This window comes from Balaenoptera borealis (assembly GCF_965194805.1).
Source record: "Balaenoptera borealis genome assembly, chromosome: 11".
Classification (NCBI taxonomy): Eukaryota; Metazoa; Chordata; class Mammalia; order Artiodactyla; family Balaenopteridae; genus Balaenoptera; species Balaenoptera borealis.
In genome coordinates, this window is record NC_138868.1 from 39,463,465 (window position 1) to 39,482,654 (window position 19,190).

The 19,190-nt window shown below is 51.0% G+C and overlaps 1 protein-coding gene across 3 annotated transcripts in view; it reads left to right on the plus strand.

Annotated features, from left to right (window-relative positions):
* Positions 1-1,629: 1,629 nt before the first annotated feature.
* USH1C (USH1 protein network component harmonin) overlaps positions 1,630-19,190 on the plus strand; it is a gene marked incomplete at its 3' end in the record, with an annotated part of 52,273 nt that continues 34,712 nt past the window's right edge. For all 3 annotated transcript variants that reach the window (XM_082341556.1, XM_082341558.1, XM_082341557.1), the window contains exons 1-7: positions 1,630-1,759; positions 12,789-12,856; positions 14,277-14,420; positions 14,558-14,696; positions 18,415-18,523; positions 18,650-18,674; positions 18,868-18,925. In XM_082341556.1, the coding sequence (XP_082197682.1) occupies positions 1,724-1,759; positions 12,789-12,856; positions 14,277-14,420; positions 14,558-14,696; positions 18,415-18,523; positions 18,650-18,674; positions 18,868-18,925 (579 nt within the window). In that variant the 5' untranslated portion in view covers positions 1,630-1,723. The remainder of the gene's footprint in view (positions 1,760-12,788; positions 12,857-14,276; positions 14,421-14,557; positions 14,697-18,414; positions 18,524-18,649; positions 18,675-18,867; positions 18,926-19,190) is intronic.

The window sequence follows — 19,190 nt, forward strand, 5'->3', positions numbered from 1 at the left end:
AAATGTAAAATAAATAGCTAGTGGGAAGCAGCTGCATAGCCCAGGGAGATCAGCTTGGTGCTTTGTGTCCACCTAGAGGGGTGGGATAGGGAGGGTGGGAGGGAGGCGCAAGAGGGAGGGGATATGGGGATATATGTATGCATATAGCTTGTTCACTTTGTTATACAGCAGAAACTAACACAATGCTGTAAAGCAATTATACTCCAATAAAGATGTTAAAAAAAATAAAAAATAAAAATAAAAAATAAAGTTGCTGTTCCTTGCCCCAACAACTCGTCTCTCAATTTATTGGTCTGTTGTGCAGTGAGCAGTTCAAACTTGGACTCAGTAACAATGAGAAAGGAGAACCAGGACTCAGTTTTGTCCCTAAAACCAAGAGGGAAGCATTTAAAGAAGAGTCTGCAGGGGGCAGTGGTCATGTAAAAGAAGGATTGGGGTGCCAGTGGATGGCATTCCCCTCATAAGGGCATTTGCTGCTCTGCCTGGATTCTATATACGAAATAAACAGCCATATGACATAGTTACGAAATGCAGAAAATCAACAAAGTAAATTGGAGGGGAATATATTTTGTGTGTCTTTCCTGGGCCTCTGAAAATCTCACAATTCTTTTATCTCTGACTTAACTAGTTAATACGAAGGGGAGAACATGGATGATATTTTAAGGTTCTTCTCCAGGAAGGATTTATATCTTAAACTAGGCAATAATTTAGCCCAAATAAAAATAGTCTGCTGACAACACTTCAGCTATTGGTGGTGGGCTGCAAAGGAGGGGGTCTTTAGGTGCCTCTGAAGTTACAGTTGTTCACTGATTTGGGCTGCTGTCCACCTCCTGTCCCCTGTCCCTTGACATGGTGCAAACAGGGCAGGCCCTCACCCTGAGTTAAATCCAAGAACAAGCCCCATAATTAAAAGTGCCCACTCTTTCCATTCACGTCTGTTTTTATCACCCCTCTCCTGGCCCCCTCTTTCCTCTCAGTCTGTCCCAGGCTTGGTTCATCATTATCTTTGCACCCCAGCACTAGACCTAGGAGTCAAGCAAACTTTGGTTGAATTGAATCAAATGAATCAGATGGGGCCTGGGCCCTGGGTAAAGGTCAGCTGTAAATCAGGATGTCATTGCCAGGCCCTTCTATGCTTCTGTGTGTGTGTGTGTGTGTGTGTGTGTGTGTGTGTGTGTGTGTGTGTGTGATTGGAGGGGAGCTAGGGAACGTGGGAGGGGAAATCAGTTAAGAAGGGGCACTCCCACCCACTGGTTCAGGCTCCTGTGGGCCACAATAAGACCAGCCCCAAAGAATTCACAAAGAGAAGATTTCTTCCAAGTGGGAAAAACCCACGGAGGAATGCACACTGAAGGTGAGATGCCTGGCAAAGGGTGACAGACAGCTTCCTGAGATCCTTTCCCTCAACTGCGTGTGCCTGGGAGCCATTCCAAGAGCAGCGCCAGCCTCAAGTCCAACCACCGCTGCCACCATCACTGACACACACTCCAGCCCATTTGCTCCAGGGCGTCAGTGAGAGGCGACGCGATTCAGGACTTGGGCCTCCCGCCTCCCCGCGGCCCCGCCCCGCCCATCCCAGGCCCCGCCCCCTCCCTCCCAGGCCCCGCCCCCTCCCTCCCAGGCCCCGCCTGTCAGGGTCGCCGCCTCTGCCGGCTCGGGGCAAGCAAGCACTCCGCACCCCAAGGAGCTAGTTGTGTAGCAAGCGGTTCGATCTGGCCCAGCCATGGACCGGAAGGTGGCCCGAGAATTCCGGCACAAGGTCAGAGCTGCTAGGGGCCCCTCAAGCGCCCCGGACCTCGGAGTCCGGGGCGGAGTGGGTGGGAAGTGGACACCCTCGGCACCACCCCTCGCTTTCCCAGCAGGGCCTGGGGCTTTGGGCGGGCTGGGACCCCGAGGGTCATTTGGTTGCCAGCAGGGATCCCCAGTAAAATGAGGGAGGTGCAGTGGGACTCTAGGTATAGGAACCACTAAACTGATCTCCTTAAAGTGTCCTTTCTCTTTCTGCGCTCCAGGTTCGGGACTTCTCTGGGGTTAGAATTCCTTCCAGTCTTGGTCTGAGACAGGCTATTTCTCTGAGATAGCCCATAGCGGGCAAACCCCCTCCCTGCTGGTGCTCCCAGCTCTGGGCTGTTGGAACGTGTGGAGAGGGTTTGGGGTAGTGTCTGAGAGGTGAGGACTGGTAGAGAGGGGAAGTGGGTGCTTCCTTCTGTCTTTTGACCTCAAAATTCCAGTTCGAAGCACTCCAGGCAGCCCCCTCCCCACTTAAGGGCATTTCTGACGGCCTGAGAAGTAGCTGCGGACCTGGGGCTGGCCAGGGGGCAGTGGGAGGAAGGGAGGAGGCCCAGGCAGTCAGCCAGAGCCTTCGGGCTCTCCCCTGGTGTGTCCCAGTGAGGGGCCTCATTGGTGGCCCGGAATCCTCAGAGACCATCACGGAAAGCTATTGGATTTCACCCAGGCTTTCCAGAACTGTTTCCAGAGCTGTGCAGGAGTCACTGAGACCCTAAGGTCAAAGAGGACCATTTGAAGAGACCCAGTGGACCACCCCACCAGGCCTGAGGATGCCTCAGAGCCCAAGGATAAAGGCAGGGGTGTCTGGAGCTACCCACAGGCCCTGCCTGAGGGACGGGTGACACAGTACCTTGAGGCCTGCCCAGAAGGGCAGTGTCTTTAGACCAAGCCAACCCCCTTCCCAGGCCTGAGGGGGCAGAGGTCAGGTAGGCAAGGTCAGGATGCTTAGCCCCTCTCTCGCCACACAGAGGCCCAGGGGAGCCCAAGGAGCCAGCCAGTGCGGAGGCCACAGGGGCTAAAAGCCAGGGGCTTGGGGCTAGGGGCCGACGGTCAGTTGTTCATTTAAGAAACATGCTTTGAGCACCCACCCTGTGCCAGACCCAGCCTGTGCCCTCAAATTGCTGGTCATGTGGGTGGGAGGCAGACCTACACTAATAACTACCCACAACTGGGTGCTGAGTGTTGGAATCAAGGTTTGGTGGGGGGACAGAGAGAGCAGCTCATACTGGTGGAAGTCTTCTGAAAATGAGGCCTTGGGATCCCAGGGGTGAGAGATAACCGGAAGTTCAAGCAGGAGTTTGGGGGCTGGCAGATAGCAAGGGGAGTGTGAGAGAGTGTTCACCAGCTCATCCTGTTGCAAAGGGACCTGAGGGGAGAAATTTCAGCCGCTGAGGCCGTTTGGTGAGTGTAGATTTCAGGCAACCCACGTTGAAAGAGCACAACTGCCCGTCCCCCACCCCAAGATGACTCAGGCTTGAATTTCAGTTTCCTGCCCCTGGGCTGAAAATAATGTCGGGTCCTCTTTTGTCTTCTCCTCATGGGGTACTTTTCTCTGCCTCTTTGAGGGAATTATATCTGGGGTCCCTGGTGTCTGACTCAGCCCCTGGGTTAGCCCCTATTCCTCTTCCACAGGCCCCATGGGCTCCAAAGGGCCTCAAGCCTCTGTGTTTCCACTGCCCTGCTCTTCCGCATCACAAAAGTCATTACCTATTAATGCCCCTGTGTGAGCAGGCAGGGCATGCTGGGCAAGACTGGGGCTGGACTTTGTGCCCTGTTGCTTCGGAGGCAGCAGCAACCTTCCCCTCCCAGGGTGGAGATCATCTAGGAACTGTGGAGAGAGGATGAAGCAGCAGAGGAGAGACCTTGCCTGTTGATTGCTTTCTAAGATGTCCCTTCCCTAGCGTTTCAGAGCAAATTTACCCCTTGGGAATGGTTTGTAATCTAAATAAATTCTTAGTCATTGGAGGTAACATTTTAAAGGTAGTGTGTTGTCATGGAAAGTGCTGTGTGACCTGGAGCAAGTTATTAACCTCTCTGTGCCTCAGTTCTCCAATCTGTTAAATAGGGATAACAATAATATTTAACTAGTAAGTTTGTTGTGAGTACTAGATGAGATCTACACATGTGTAGGAAGCTTAAATAGACCCTTTTACTTAGTGAAGCCTCAACAAATGTCCACTGTTGTCTATTGTCTGGAGTTAGGTAGAACTGGGGTCAAATCTCAATCCTGTCACTCACTGCCAGTGAGACCTTGGGCAAGCCACTTAATCTTGCCGAGCTTTAGTTTCCTTAGCTTTGCGATGAGGTTCGTAGTGCTTACCCCACAGGACAGTTAGGATTAAATAGGAATTCAAATACTGGCTGCTCTGGTCATTTGGTAACCATTTGGTAAATGACCACACTGTTCCCAGCTGATACCTGCAGAGCATTCTGTTGGATGAGCCAACAGTCTCCAGGCCATTGAGCAGGGACTGTTGGGCTTGTGCAGTTTCCCCAAGGCCACCAGCAGACCAGCAGTACTTGCATGCCCTTCCCGGTCACAGCCTTGGAGTCAGGATACCAAGGTGAGGGGAGGGGGTATCAGAGACTAAGACTTCTACCCCAGAGAACCAGCTTTTCAAAAGAAGGCTGCCCCTATGCTCACTGCATCTGCATGTTGCAGGAACTCGGTTACTCATTTGCTCAAAAAGTATTTATTGACTGTTCAGCAATCATGCATTTATGGGCATCTATACTGTGACCTGCCCAAAGCTAGGCATCTGGCAGAAGAGGTTGGGGGGATAAATAAGAAGGTCAGAAAGAGCCTCTACATTCTAGGGATTTGCTAATCATTCATTCAGTCATTCATTCATGCATGCAATAAATATTGACTGAGCTACTAATACATGCTGGGCAGTACTCTAACCATTGAATAACAAAACAAAGTCTCTGCCCTCTTAGAGAGCACTTTCTAGTGGGGAAGACAGACAGTTAACAAGTAAACCAAAGTATCATATATGAAAGTATCATATAATGCCAAGTAGTAATGAATGCTATGAAAAAAATAAACTGAGGTGAGGGGATAAAGTGACAAGATAGTACTTTTTATAGGATAGTCAGGAAAACCTCTCTGAAGAAGTGATATTTGAGCAAAGACATAAAAGAAATGAGGGAAGGAGCCATGGGGATATATGTAGAAGAGCATTCCAGGAAGAGGGAACAGCAAGTCCAAAGGCCCTGAGGCAAGCATTTGCTTGCCTTCTTTAGGAACAGCAAGTAGGATGGTGTTTCTGAGAATTATGGAATGAAGAGTGGTAGGGCGTGGATCAGAGTGGTGGTGGAGCCCTGATAGGCCATACTCAGGATTTTGGGTTTTGTTCTAAGTGAGAGAAGCCAGCTGGGGAGTGACATGACTGAATTACAGTTTAAAAGAATTGCTCTGACTGCTGGTAGAGAACAGACTGAGAGGGCCAAGGGTAGAAAAGGGACCCTCACTTAGGAGGCTTCTGATGTAGCCCAGGGCACAGGGAGGGGAAGCGGGGGTTGGACCAGGTGGAGTGGCCAGACCGAGGATACATGTTCAAGGTAGACCTGACAGGCTTTGCTGATGGGATTGGCTGTGGGTGTGGAGAAAAAGGTATCAAGGGTGAGACTATGTGTTGGGAGGAGCAGGTTGGTGGGGACAGAGCGGGAGGTGGTGGAAACCAAGAGTTCCATTTTGAATGTTTTATGTTTGAGATGCCTTTTACATCTCCAAGTACAGAGGTGACTAAGAATGCCCTCTTGCACTGTTGGTGGGAATGTAAATTGATACAGCCACTGTGGAGAACAGTATGGAGGTTCCTTAAAAAACTAAAAATAGAACTTCCATATGACCCAGCAATCCCACTCCTGGGCATATACCCTGAGAAAACCATAATTCAAAAAGAGTCATGTACCACGATGTTCATTGCAGCTCTATTTACAATAGCCAGGACATGGAAGCAACCTAAGTGTCCATCGACAGATGAATGGATAAAGATGAGTGGCACATATATACAATGGAATATTACTCAGCCATAGAAAGAAACGAAATTGAGTTATTTGTAGTGAGGTGGATGGACCTAGAGTCTGTCATACAGAGTGAAGTAAGTCAGAAAGAAAAACAAATACCGTATGCTAACACATATATACGGAATCTAAAAAAAAAAAAGATGGTTCTGAAGAACCTAGGGCCAGGACATGAATAAAGACGCAGACGTAGAGAATGGACTTGAGGACATGGGGAGGGGGAAGGGTAAGCTGGGACGAAGTGAGAGGGTGGCATGGACTTATATATACTACCAAATGTAAAATAGATAGCTAGTGGGAAGCAGCCGTATAGCACAGGGAGATCAGCTCGGTGCTTTGTGACCACCTAGAGGGGTGGGATAGGGAGGGTGGGAGGGAGACGCAAGAGGGAGGAGATATGGGGATATATGTATATGTATAGCTGATTCACTTTGTTATAAAGCAGAAACTAACACACCATTGTGAAGCAATTATACCCCAATAAAGATGTTTAAAAATATATATATATTAAAAAAAAAGAAGGCCAGTAGCTGTAGGAGTGTGAAAATCAGGGGAGAGGTCTGTGCTAGGATAAGCCTCAGTGAATCCTTGGGGAATAGGTGGTATTTAAACCCCAGAGACTGATGAGGTCACTTAGGGACACAGTGCAGATGGAAAGAAGACCCAGAACAGAGCCTGGAGCACCCCAATCTGTAGAGGAGAGGAAGAGGAGAAGAAACAGCAAGGAAGGCAGGAGAACCAGCAGAAGAAGGGCGTGATCGTCTGTGCCCAGCACTGGGTCAAATGCTACCAACTAGGTAGCATGACACGAGTCTCTTGAAAAGATGAAGGACAATAAAACATGAGTCAGATAAATCCAGTACTATCTGGGATGCACAATGTGAAGGCCTGGGCAGAAGTGGAGCTAGATCCATTCATCCCAGCGACATTTATGGAGGATCCACTCTCTGCCAGCTGCTGAGAACATGGAATTTGTATTCATTTATTCTTACTTAGTTTAATTAACAAACACTTAGAACTTGCTACTTTCCAGGCACTGTTCTAAGTATTTAACAACTATTAACTCAATGAATAATTAAAAAAACAATTTTTAATCTCTCATAGAAGGATGAAGTCCTATGAGATACTTTTATCCCCATTTTACAGATGAGGAAACTGAAGCACAGAGACGTGCAAACTCAGATGGGGAAGGGGCTTGTGGCCTCACTCCCCACCTTCCCCTAGACCTGTGTCGGGACTAGATACAGATTAGTGAGAGACAGGCAGGTGAAGAAAGAAAGTCCGACACAGCTTGGTGAGTCCCATGGCAGAGGTGGGGACAAAGTGCCATCCCGTGCACAGAGAATGACAGGACAGGCTTTGTGGGGGAGCCTGAGGAAAGACTTGACCAAGGAGAGCTGGTATTTGAGGAGACTTGCAGGTGGAGGAAAAGCTCCAGAGAAGTACTGCTGGTACCACCAGTACTAATACCTAAGGTTTCACACCAGCCAGGGTCGCAGCAGGAAGCAGGTGGCTCATCCAAATGGGAAACTGAAGAGTTTTATGAAGGGACTGCATAAAGGGAAGGGCAGGGATGGCTGAGCTGACAAGGCGTGGTAACACAGTCTGGGAGGAGCAGCAGCTGGAGGCCAGGGGCTCCTGAAGGGGCAACGGAAGGGGGTTCCAGAACAAGGGAGAGCATGGCTGCAAGAGAGACGCCCAGTCAGACGCTGCAGCCTCAGCTGGGGGCACCTGCCTCGTGGTGGTCCAGCATGGAGGGAGCCGGGGAATCAGAACCCCACTCCCTTTCTCCCCAGGCCCTCTCACCACCCCCTGGCTGAACACAGCAGGGAGCAGAGGGCAAGGGGCCCATGCAAAGCTTCCTGGGACATAAAACCAGGTGGAGGAGGCTGGGTTGTGGGTCTGGAGGCAAAAAGGAAGAGATCCAGCACACATTTTAGAGCCGTTGAAATTTTGGAGCCCTGGGCACTGTCCTAAGTACTTTATATACATTCATTCATTTAATCCCCAGCACAGCCCCAGGAGGGCAAATGTCACCCAGTGGAACAACATGCATTATTTAATTTGCTTCTTGCTCTCTTTCTCCTTCTTTGGCTGGGTGCATGCCTGGAGTTGAATTTGCATAAGCTGAAGGTTGTGTGCTTCCCCTGTGCGGCTGTTCTGAAAGGCCAGTCCATATGCAGGAAGGCAGGGAGATGAGGCTGGAGAGGGCTCAAGGCCAAAGCCAGAATTTGCCTCCACTGCCCCAGACACGGGGCCTGAACCTTATGAGGGGGGAGATGCACCTCCCCCGCTCACCATGCAGGCCAATAACACTGAGCCAGCTGAGCATCTGTCAGAGAATGCCCATGCTGGATGGAGGGGACCAGACACAAGGTGGGTGGGAATGGGGGATTGATGTGATAAAGAGACCCCCACACAGTTTTTTGTAGATGGTGGCCTCCTTAGGGCTTCTGTGCCCATCATCAAGGGGGATCCAAGAAAAGGAAAAACTTTCTAAATCTAGCTGTAGAAAGAAGACACGGTCTTGCACACAGTAGGTGCTCAGTAAATGTGTACTGGACAAATGCAAACAAGAAAGTTCCATCTATAAGTGGATATCATGTGGTAGTTAGAAAACAAGCAGGGGTTTTGGAGCCAGCAGGCATCTCATCTCTCCCACTTCTCTGAGCCTCTATTTCCTCATCTGTCTAATGGGGATAATAATATCCATCCACTTACAGGGTTGTTGGGTGGTTAAAGATAATGCAAGTAAAGTTCTTCAGACTTGGTGGCCAGTCTGTAAGCAGAGTCTGTACTGAATGAGGGAGCCGGGCAAGAAGGGCCTCGGGCTGGGAGGCCCGTGAGGAGGCTCTGGGCTGGGCACGGTCAGGAAAGACTCTAGAAGAGGGGGCTTGGACTCCCCTTAAATGAAGGCAGGGGTCAGGTGGGAGGAGGGAGGGCAATCCCTCTTGCTTGGGTCTGGGATCTACTCTTTGTGAGCAGTGGGAACTGAGCTGAGAGGAGACAGATCCAGGAGGCTGTGTACTGAGGAGCGATGGGAAGGTGACTCGACTGGGCGGAGAGGAAGGAAGGAGGGCTCCAGTCTAAGGCAGAAGGAGTTCATTCGTCATTCAGCAGGCACACTGAGCACTGTGCACCTGTGTGCATGGCACGGTGCTGTTGAAGACCTACTTTGTGCCACGTGGGTTACAGGTACCTGAGCTCAAGGTTTCGGGAGAATGGTACAAAGGGCCCAAGGGCAGGGCTCCCTGAAACTGATCCTTGGACTGGTGCTGGATAGACCCTCCTGGGGAGTTTGCTTGAACCCAGATTCCAGGAGGAGGGGATACCATATACATTTTTTAAATATTTAAAAATTTGAATTACAGTGGTGAGGTTACTGCACAGTTTGGGCTTCTAGAGAAAGTTCCATGCTTCTCAGTTGTCTTTCTCGGTGCCTTTTAAAGCCCAGAGACTGAGGTGTGACTGTGTGTTTTCACTTGGGTGTGGTCAGAGAACAAAGCAGTGCTGTTATCCCTGAGTCTCTCTGGAGACGTTCCCAGGTGGAGACTGGTCAGGGTCACGAGAGTACCACCATTTTGATTTATCACTTACATTGTACTTAAAGAGCATTCTACATAAACCGGATGTGTTTTCCCAGATATAATGGTATGTGGATAATTTTTTAAATGGACGAGTTGAATTTCTGGGGGTCAGTGAAACATTCTGAGTGAGGATGGGAAGGTTCCAATATGTTGGGGGAAGGGTCTGTTCAGCTGCAGCCTGAGTCCCACTTGGGGAATGATGGAGATGGCCCTGGAGGAGCAGGTAAGGGCAGAACTGAAGGCCAGGATTGGAGTGACCTAAGCAGTGAGAGTGGATGGACATCAGGCTAAAGAGCTGAACTTTGCGGGCTGCCTCAGAAGGAGACTGGTAGGATGTGGTTTCTCAGTGGGGCCTCTGGATGCAGTGATCAGCATTGGAGGGCTGCCCACAAGGACCGGGAGCCTGGGACCCCCCGGGAATAGGCTGTTTCCACAGAGAGCATCTCCAGGCGTTCTATGCTTGGCCCAGGAGGGCAGAAAAGCAGAACTCTAGACTCTAACATTGGAAATTGCCCTTGTCTTCCATTCCCACTCTCCACCCAGTGCCTAAACGCTGTCTACCGAGGACAGTGCCTCACTTCTTACATTTAATGATGCAGCAGGAGGCATTTCTGCAAGGAGGGGTGGGAGAGAGCTTCAGTCTTAAGGCCTCAGTCAATAAGAGATTTCCCTCTCCTCTACTTTGTCTTATGTCACCACCCATGGCTGGAATTGAGCTAGAAGCCCTTTGGTTGGGCTCTCCTCACTGCAATCAGAGCAGATGGGATTTTTATGCTTTCTTAGAGAACAGAACATCTGCGGTTCCAAGAGTCATCCAAAAGATGTTGTGTTTTCTTTCTTGTTATGAACCAAACCCAAAGGGTTTTCTTAATAGTACAGAGGAGAGTGGTGGGGATTAGAGATAAGGGAGATCTTCTTGAGAGCAAAACGTTTCAAATTTTGGCCTAAAGAGGCCCTGGAGTTTTTTTCTCTGGAAGGCCTGACTCACCCACGCAGTGGTGCCAGCAGGAAGAGCATAGGCTTTGGAATCAGATAGACCAAGGTTCAAATCTTAGTTCTGTCTCTTATTAGCTGTGGGACCTTGAGTGAGATGGCTTAACCTCTCTGGTCTTCAGTTTCCTCATCTGCAAAATGGTGTGAGAACATTGGCCTTGTAGGGCTGGTGAGATAAACAAATGGAATAAAGCCCGGAAAAGCTCCTGGTGCCATCCCATGATGCAAATATTATTTCCCTTCCCCTTCTGTTCCAGTGATTCCCTTTCTCCCATCTGATTGTGGATGTACCAAGAGGCAGGGGGATGGACAAATCCATTTGATGCTTATTTATTGACCACTTACTATGCATTAGGCACAAGAGATTTGGAACAAACAGACCTCATCTCTCCCTCATGGGGTTTTCTGTCTGATGAAGGAAACAGACCAATTCACAAAAAAGCAAGCCTTTAATTACAAATTGTGACTCTTACGGTGAAGGAATTGAAGCATCTCTAGGGTGTGGGAGTGGGTTCTGTTTAGGTAGGTGAGCAGGGAGACCTCCCTGGGGAGGAGGCCAGCCATGCAGGGAAGAGGGGAAGCAGTCCAGGCAGAGAGAACAGCACATGCGATGGCCCTGAGGCTAGAGCGAGTGGGGCCTGTGGGAAGCACTGAAAGGAGGCCCATGCAGCCAGTCAGGAGCTGAAGTTGGGCTTTGATAAGTTAAGGTAAGGAATTTGGATTTGAATTTTGTTTTGAGTACAATGAGAAGCTATTAAGTACTCAAGTGATATGATCCAATTTATTTAAATATTTCTGGCCCCTGATCCTAGGGAAATTCAGAATTATTCTCTGCTCAGACTCCTTTTCCACAGCCACATGTGGGCAGCCCAGGCCTATCTTGGTGCTGTTCCCCACCCCTCTCTTGCAGGCCCAGGCAGAGTAGGGAGAGAGAGTCCAGGCTGGGCCCTCATAGAGATGAGCCTTTGGAGGTACCCACTTCTGTGGTGTGTGTAAAAGCCCGGGCTACCACCTAAGATTCAGTACCACCCACTGTAGCTGATGCTTCTGTCCCCCATCTTCTGGCTAGCTGGGAGCCCCTGGCCTGGAGGAGAGGGGCAGTGAAGTAGGAGAAAGCAGCAGTGCCCTTCTTGGAGCAGGTGGGATAGACTTCTGTAGCTGCTGAAGCCCAACTGTGAGTCAGTGAGTGCAGGGCAAGCCTCCTAGGTTATTCTCATCTTTAATGAAATGCTCAGCCTAATTCTAGAGGGAAGGGGGTACAGCTAGGTGGAGACAAGAAATCTGTATTCTGTACCCCTCCTGTTCAGCCCAGAAATCCCAAGGGCTGGGCCCAGTACATCCTCTCTGTGTTGGGACAGACAGATTTCCCCCAACCTTCCAGAATCCTTAAGATACCCATAGAAAAAGGCAAAGATGCCCTGGCCCTCCTCTGAGGACCAATCAGGTGGGAGCTTGCAGCTTCCAGCAGCAGCTTCTCCCTCTGTGGGCTGAGGCCCTGGACCATGCTGTTGGGCCTGGAGGCTGGAGGAGGGAGGGACCCAAGGACCCCTCGCGCCTCCACCCTGCCCTCTTACTCAGTCCTGGGCTGAAGAGAGAGCTAAGGATATAGTGCACAGAGATTCACACTGAGCTGTCCCAGGGAGTGGAATCTGGGGCTCCTGGCCCACCAGCTCCCCTGGGATTGAGGTGCTAATGAAACAGCTCTTGACCCTGACCTTGGACTCCCAGCCATTGACGTCAGTGAAGTTGAAATAATGTAACCCGATTCTCCCCTTGGGGTGGCGGGGGAGGCATACAGGGGCCTGGGAAGGGGAAGGAGTGACCAGAAGTCAGGGCCGACCCAGCTTAGGCCAGGACTGGACAAGGAGGAATTCAGTGGTCGGGTGCTCCGGGCGGGTGGGATGTGCTATCTGAGCGAGTGGCCTAAATCCTTTCTGAAAGCAGTTATCCGGCACTACAGCCACCATCAGGTAAGACAGTGGGCTTCTTCCAGAGCGGGGAGCTGACGTTGGTGTTGCCACACTGGACACAGGTGACACAGCCATGGAGGTGATCGGCAGCACGGCTGCCATGGGGGTGCATCGCTGTCACATGGGGGTTCACGTGTATGAGATCCGTGTGCATGCCTGTGTGCACACACATCACTCCACCTGGGGACGAGGCTCAGCCTGACCACATCGGATGTTTAGAGGTACTCTTGGAACCACATTGGGGTGGTCTGCACAGTCTGATGTGTTGGAGTCAGGGGGCCACCCTGGCTCTGGCTTCCTTCCTCTTCTCACAGCCCTGAGGAGATGTGGAGAAGGTCCCCCAGCAGGGGCCTTCCCTTCCCTGGGATCTGCTATCAGGGTGCTGGGCCTGGAGCTGTAATTCTGCCTTTGGGTTTTCCAGGTGGATTTTCTGATTGAAAATGATGCAGAAAAGGACTATCTCTACGATGTGTTGCGGATGTACCACCAGTAAGTGTACTGGGTCCAGCTCCTGTGGGCCACCCCGGGTACCTCTGTCTTCAGGGAATCCTGGGATGGATTGTTGTGAGACAGGAGGACCTCCCCCTCCTATCCTGGGGGGCTCAGGGAGGCTGATGCTCGGTGTTCCTGGGAATCAAATAGACACGCCATTCACTTGTCTCAGCAAATATTCACACAAATACACTGTGCATGCCTCTGTGCTAGGGGATAGGGGTACACGGATAAGCAAGACAGGCTGGTTGCTGCCATCGAGTTGCTTACAGTCTGATGGGGGAGGCTGTCAAGTAGCCAGATAGGTTCAACAGAGTGTGATTGCTGGGATAGGACAGGAAATGCCAGCTGGTCCCAGTGCCAGCGTCAGATGTCTGTTATCGCTCACCCGCTTTTTGATTCATTCAGCAACATTTATAAGCTCCTGCCACTGGCCGGGCACCATGCAGAGTCTGGAAATGAATATCTACTTCCTTTCCTCAACTAACTTGTGGCTTAGTTGGGGGAGATGGACAGACACTAGCAACTAATACAAGTTCCAGTAAAATAACTGCTGAGTAGAGGTAAAAGCAGGAATGTAAAGAAAGGAGTTCTCAGTTCTCACTGTGGAGGGAGGATCAAGAAGGCTTGAGCTAGGTTTTTGAAGGGTAAGAAGGATTTTGCTGGGTGGAAATATCAGGGAAGGACATTCCAGGATGAGAGATCAACATTAGCAACGGTTTAGAGATGTGAAAGCACAGGTTGTGACTGGGAGGTGATGAGTGATCTGGGGGAGTAGAACTGGGACACACCGAGATCATAAGAGCCACCAGCCTGGGAAGTTCCACAGAAACAGGTCATGGAGGCCCTGAGTCTACTAGGAAGGATGGACTGTGTCCTCTGGGCAGTGGGGAGCCATCGAAGGGTTTTGAGAAGGGGAGCAATTTACATTTTAAAAAAAGATGGGCTGAGAGTGAGCCAGTCAGCTGGCAGCTGGAGAAGTGCTGGCCCCAGACATTGAGGGTCTGAACGGTCTGAGGTGGAGGTTTGTGAGAGATAGTATGAGGCTGCAGCTCAGAGCAGGAAACAAGGGGATGAGAGGGCTCACCGCCATCTCAGAGAGGTTTCCTGTCTGGAAGGATGCTGGGCTTCAGAACTAGGCAGAGCTGACTTTGAATCCTGGCTTGATTTCATCCGCAGGATGGGTTAACAACCCCTACTTCGATGGTTTCCTTGAGGTACTTACATGGGAGAACAAACTCTTCTGAGACACCCGACCCATCGTTAGGGGCTCTGGGCTTTTCAGGAGAGCTCTCCTCAATTCCAAGGCCTGGGCCCAGTGGGTGGGGACCCAGCCCAGGGCTGCTTCCTCTGGGAATCCTTGGGTCTCAGAGGTCATGGCTAAGGGGGAGGCTTCAGGGTCCCTGTGTCTCTGCAGAACCATGGACGTGGCCGTGCTTGTGGGAGACCTGAAGCTGGTCATCAACGAGCCCAGCCGCCTGCCCCTGTTTGACGCCATCAGGCCTCTGATCCCACTGAAGCACCAGGTGGAGTACGACCAACTAACCCCCCGGCGCTCCAGGTGCGGAGGGAGCCACAGGCTGGAGGCAGGGGTGGGAGAGGTCACCCTGGGATGGACAGGGTCGCTCACGAGTGGATGGGGCAGCGCTGGCCATCAGGCCAGAGCTGGGCCGTCACCGGCCCCTCCTCCCATGGCAGGAAGCTGAAGGAGGTGCGTCTGGACCGGCTGCACCCCGAAGGCCTCGGCCTTAGCGTGCGTGGCGGCCTCGAGTTCGGCTGCGGGCTCTTCATCTCCCACCTCATCAAAGGCGGCCAGGCAGACAGCGTCGGGCTCCAGGTGAGTGAGCAGAGCTCGGGGGATGTGGGGACCAAGCCCTCAGGCTTCCTGCCTCCCCCTCATTCACTCACTAGGCTGTGTGGTGTAACGTGGTCACCTCGCCCTTCTGAGCCTTTGGGAGAGGAAAAGGTGACATATCCTGACAGATTGTCCTCGGGCCTATAGAAGTCTGGCTGCAGGCACTTGCCTGTTTTCTTTTTTCAATTTTTATTGGAGTATAGTTGATTTACAATGTTATCTTAGTTTCAGGTGTACAGCAAAGTGAATCAGTTACACATATACATATATCCACTCTTTTTTAGATTCTTTTCCCATATAGGCCATTATAGAGTATTGGGTAGAGTTCCCTGTGCTGTACAGTATGTTCTTATCTATTTTGTATATAGTAGTGTGTTGCCTGTTTTCTTGAGTGGAGCTGAGAACCTGGCTCCCAGCTGCTGCTGCCCCTGCTGCACTGCACCCCACCTCCCTTATGTCTGAAGGAAGAGCATAATTATGTCCTGACACCTGAAGTTCTGGACACATAGCCTTCTTCCTGGAAGGGAAGAGGAAATACTGGCATAGTGCAGTGCTTCAGAGCATAGACTCTGGAGCTGGAATGTCCTGGCTTTGCTATTCATTAGCTGTGTGACTTTGGTGAAATTACTTAACCCCCTGCCTCAGTTTCCTCATCTGTAAAATGGGATGATGATAATACTACTTACCTCATCAGGTTGTTACACCGGAATAAATGAATTCATATTACAAAGTACTTGTATCAGTATCTGGCACATAAATGCTGTGTGTTAGTTTGCAGAAAACAACATGTATTTTACACTCCCAGAATATATATGATTTCTGTTTGTGTTTGCTTAAGGAAACACACACACACACACACACAATGCAGTTACTTGTTGGAGGGGGAACTAGAGTGGATGGGGGATAAGGTGAGATTGAGTCTTTTAAGGCTACGTCTTTTAATATTATTTGGCTTTTGAATCATATGAATGTATTATTTTTTTCTAAATGTATTCTTTTTATTGAAGTATAGTTGATTTACAATGTTGTGTTAATTACTGCTGTACAGCAGAGTGACTCAGTTATAAACATATATACATTCTTTTTCATATTCTTTTCCATTATGGTTTATCACTGGATACTGAATATAGTTCCCTGTCCTATACCATAGGACCTTGTTGTTTATCCATTCTATATATACCAGTTATAGAATGCTGTGTGTTTGTTAAGCAAGCAGAGAGGGAGATTTAATAAACACCTATAATGTGCCAGGTAACATGCTGACAACCAGTTCTCACTGTATGCCTTGGCTTTATCATCCCCATTTTACAGAGTTGATAGAAGATCAGAGACTTGACTAGAGTCACACAACCAGTAAGTGACAAAGCCAGGATTTGAACCTGGGTCTCCTGACTGCCAAGTCCAGGGATCTCTCTTCAGCACCCCAGGGGCCCCTCCCTTGGGGTCGCCACACCTCAGTGTCTGGGCAGAGATGGGCAGACCTCCAGGTCTCGCTCCTGCCAGAGCCCAGAGCTGTGTTTTTATATGTCCAGACAGAAGAGGCCCTCCCACCCCCGCCCAGAGCTTCTAGCGTGTTTGTTACCAGCATCCCAATCTGGGCTGCCAAGCCAGGGGCTTCAGGGCCCCTGAAGGCTAATGGTACAAGACACCGTGGAGTGGGAGGTGGAAACTGGGAGCTGACAGACATTGCTTTGTTCTAAATCCCTGTCTCACGGCTCACTGGTAGCGTCTGAAATTTCAGCCCCTTCATTATTCCTCTCCTGTGCCGCACATTTTCCAGCCCAGAAACACAGCCAGAGGAAAAACATAATGAGCTCTTCTCTTGGCGTCAGCTGAGCCCTCTTTTTTTTCCAGGGTGAGGTCTCCTCCTAGGACAAGCATTTCTCAACGATTCCTCCATGATTGGGGGCATCAGGGCATTTTAATGAAACTTAGACTTTTACCTTCCTGCCTGTTTCTCAAGCTTATGAATTATCAACCCTTTCTCGGGTTAACGGGCTCATCTCTCCTTTGTGCCGCTGTCCCTCAGATCGTCATTTCACTGTGGCCCTTGCACAAAGGGCCTTTTGCAGGGCTCCACGCGGGAGCGAGAGGGAGAGGAAAGCCAATCCTGCAAGCTGAGCCGGGGGTTGTGTGGGAATCATTCCACTGGGGTCCCGGGCAGGTTCCCTTTAGGAACAACACAGGGAGCTTCACTCAGAGCAGCTTGGGGAAAACATCTGCATCCATTCACCTGTCTGGGGGTGGTTCAAGTTTCTGGGGAGATCGCATGTCTGAGGGCGGGGGAGGGGCACGTTCAGATACAGCCTGGCTCAACTGAAGGCCCCGCTGATTTGACCTGTGAGGCTGGGCCCCGAGTGGGGGGCTTGGACCCAGCCCTGGGACTCCTCCATCTCTGCACTTGTCCCCCTACTGGAGTTATTTTAGATTTTTGTCCAAGTGTATCCTGTCTGAACCTACATCCTCTGCCCTGCACAACTTGCTGTATAGTCCAGGGCTAGAGAATAATTCTGTGTGCCTTGGTTGTCCCAGCTGTAAAATGGACAGAGTTATCCCTGCCTTTCGTATGGGACTTGAGGGCTCTGTCAGGTGGCAAGGATCCAGAGAGGACAGGACACAGGGAACTTCAGCCAAGCTTGGCCAGATTCCCTTCTTTTCTGCTTCCAGACACCCAAGAGACAACACTTGTCTGTCAGGGAGCCCTGATGTCAAATCTCAGCAACACTGTTTACTAGCTGGATGACCTTGAGCAAGTCACCTCACCTCTCTGAGCCTCAGTTTCCTCATCTGATTAACAGACACACAGAGTTGTTGTGAAGAACTGATGCAAGGAGGCAGTCCAGCCATTCTCCTTCCATGAGAAGTCCCCAGAAACCTAGAGGGGTCTTTAGTGACCGCCCCTCCCACCCCCATGTCACCTCTTTGAGCCACTTGCCAGACCGCTGAGAAGACTGGGGTCTGGGTCCAGGTGTGGAAGGGAAGTGTTCGGGTGACAATAGGGAGAAGGTGACTCTGGGGGGTGTTGTAAAGAGTAGGTCTGGTGAGGACCCCTCAGAGGCTATGTGCCCACCCAGCCCCCAGACCTCGCTGAGAGTCAAGATGCGTCCCCTACACAGAGACCAACAAGTCTCTTTAGAGACCAACAAGTTGGTCTTTAGAGACCAACAAGTCTCTAAAGGGTCAGCATGTGTGGTGTGAGGTAGGCCGCCAGCTGACCTGCACTGGCCTCAGGCTGGAGAAGATCATCCACGATCCAGTCCCTGCTATGTAGCTAATGACTGTGACTGTGGACAAAACATCACCTCCTGGGCCTCAGTTTCAACTGATGTCTGAGGATCCTTCCAGCCCTGTAGTTATTTAATGGGGAGCTTCAGGACTGATCCCCAGGGCCAAGGGGCTCAGAGGACAAAGGCCAGGGAAGAGCTGCTTGAATCTTGTTGGAGGGTCGCCCTTCGCCTGAATTCCAGAACCTGATGGTGCCCCAGTGGGTGGAAGGGACAGAGTGAGGGTACAGAATCCTGACTTCTCCTCCCAGCTCTGCTACCTGCTCTCTGTGCCCCTCGCCCCCATCTTGGTTCCCCCACCTGTAAAATGGGCAGAAAGACTCCTGGAGAGCAGGCCAGGAGTATCTGGCCATGAGCCTGCCCAGCTGCCCGATGCTTCCCTACCCTGGTGCATCTTCTCTCTGTCTGTGGTTAAGGTAGGGGACGAGATCGTCCGGATCAATGGGTATTCCATCTCCTCCTGCACCCATGAGGAGGTCATCAACCTCATCCGCACCAAGAAGACTGTGTCCATCAAAGTGAGACGTGAGTGAGGCCAGAGCATGGGGGTGCTGACAGTGGGGCAGGGTGGGGCACCTGGTGGTACCCAGCTTCTAGGGGAGGAAGGGAGGGCAGAGGAGCCATCCTAACCCCCATGCCTTTCTCCCGCAGACATCGGCCTGATCCCTGTGAAGAGGTGAGCAAGACCCTCCTCTGCAGGCAGACTCCTCCCTATGGGCTCAGGGTCCTGGGATTAGCCTGGGGTCTGGCCAGCACTGCCCCTGGGCCAGTGATGGTGGAGGCTTCACATGGGGAAGATTTGGATTTGGGGCCTGGTGCCTCAAACATCTCTCCCTAATGACCCCCCTTCTACTTTCCCCTCCCATCAGCTCTCCCGATGAGCCCCTCAAATGGCAGTATGTGGATCAGTTTGTGTCGGAATCTGGGGTAAGGGTCAGGACCGCCGGTGATGAGGGCTGGATGGGGTGGTCTTCAAGGAGGGGTAGCTGGTCCTGAAGGAAGGCCTGCTCTAGGGATGTGTTCTCAGGGGCTTCATATAGGCCCCCAGCACATCCAGAATGCCCCTGTGGGTGGTGGCCCAGCCGGTATAGACACACACTCCCAGGGACAAAACGGCAGTCGGGCTCATGTGGGGACAGCAACGCTTGTCCTGAAGGCCTTATGAGCACAAGAGGCCCCTTGCACAGTGCGG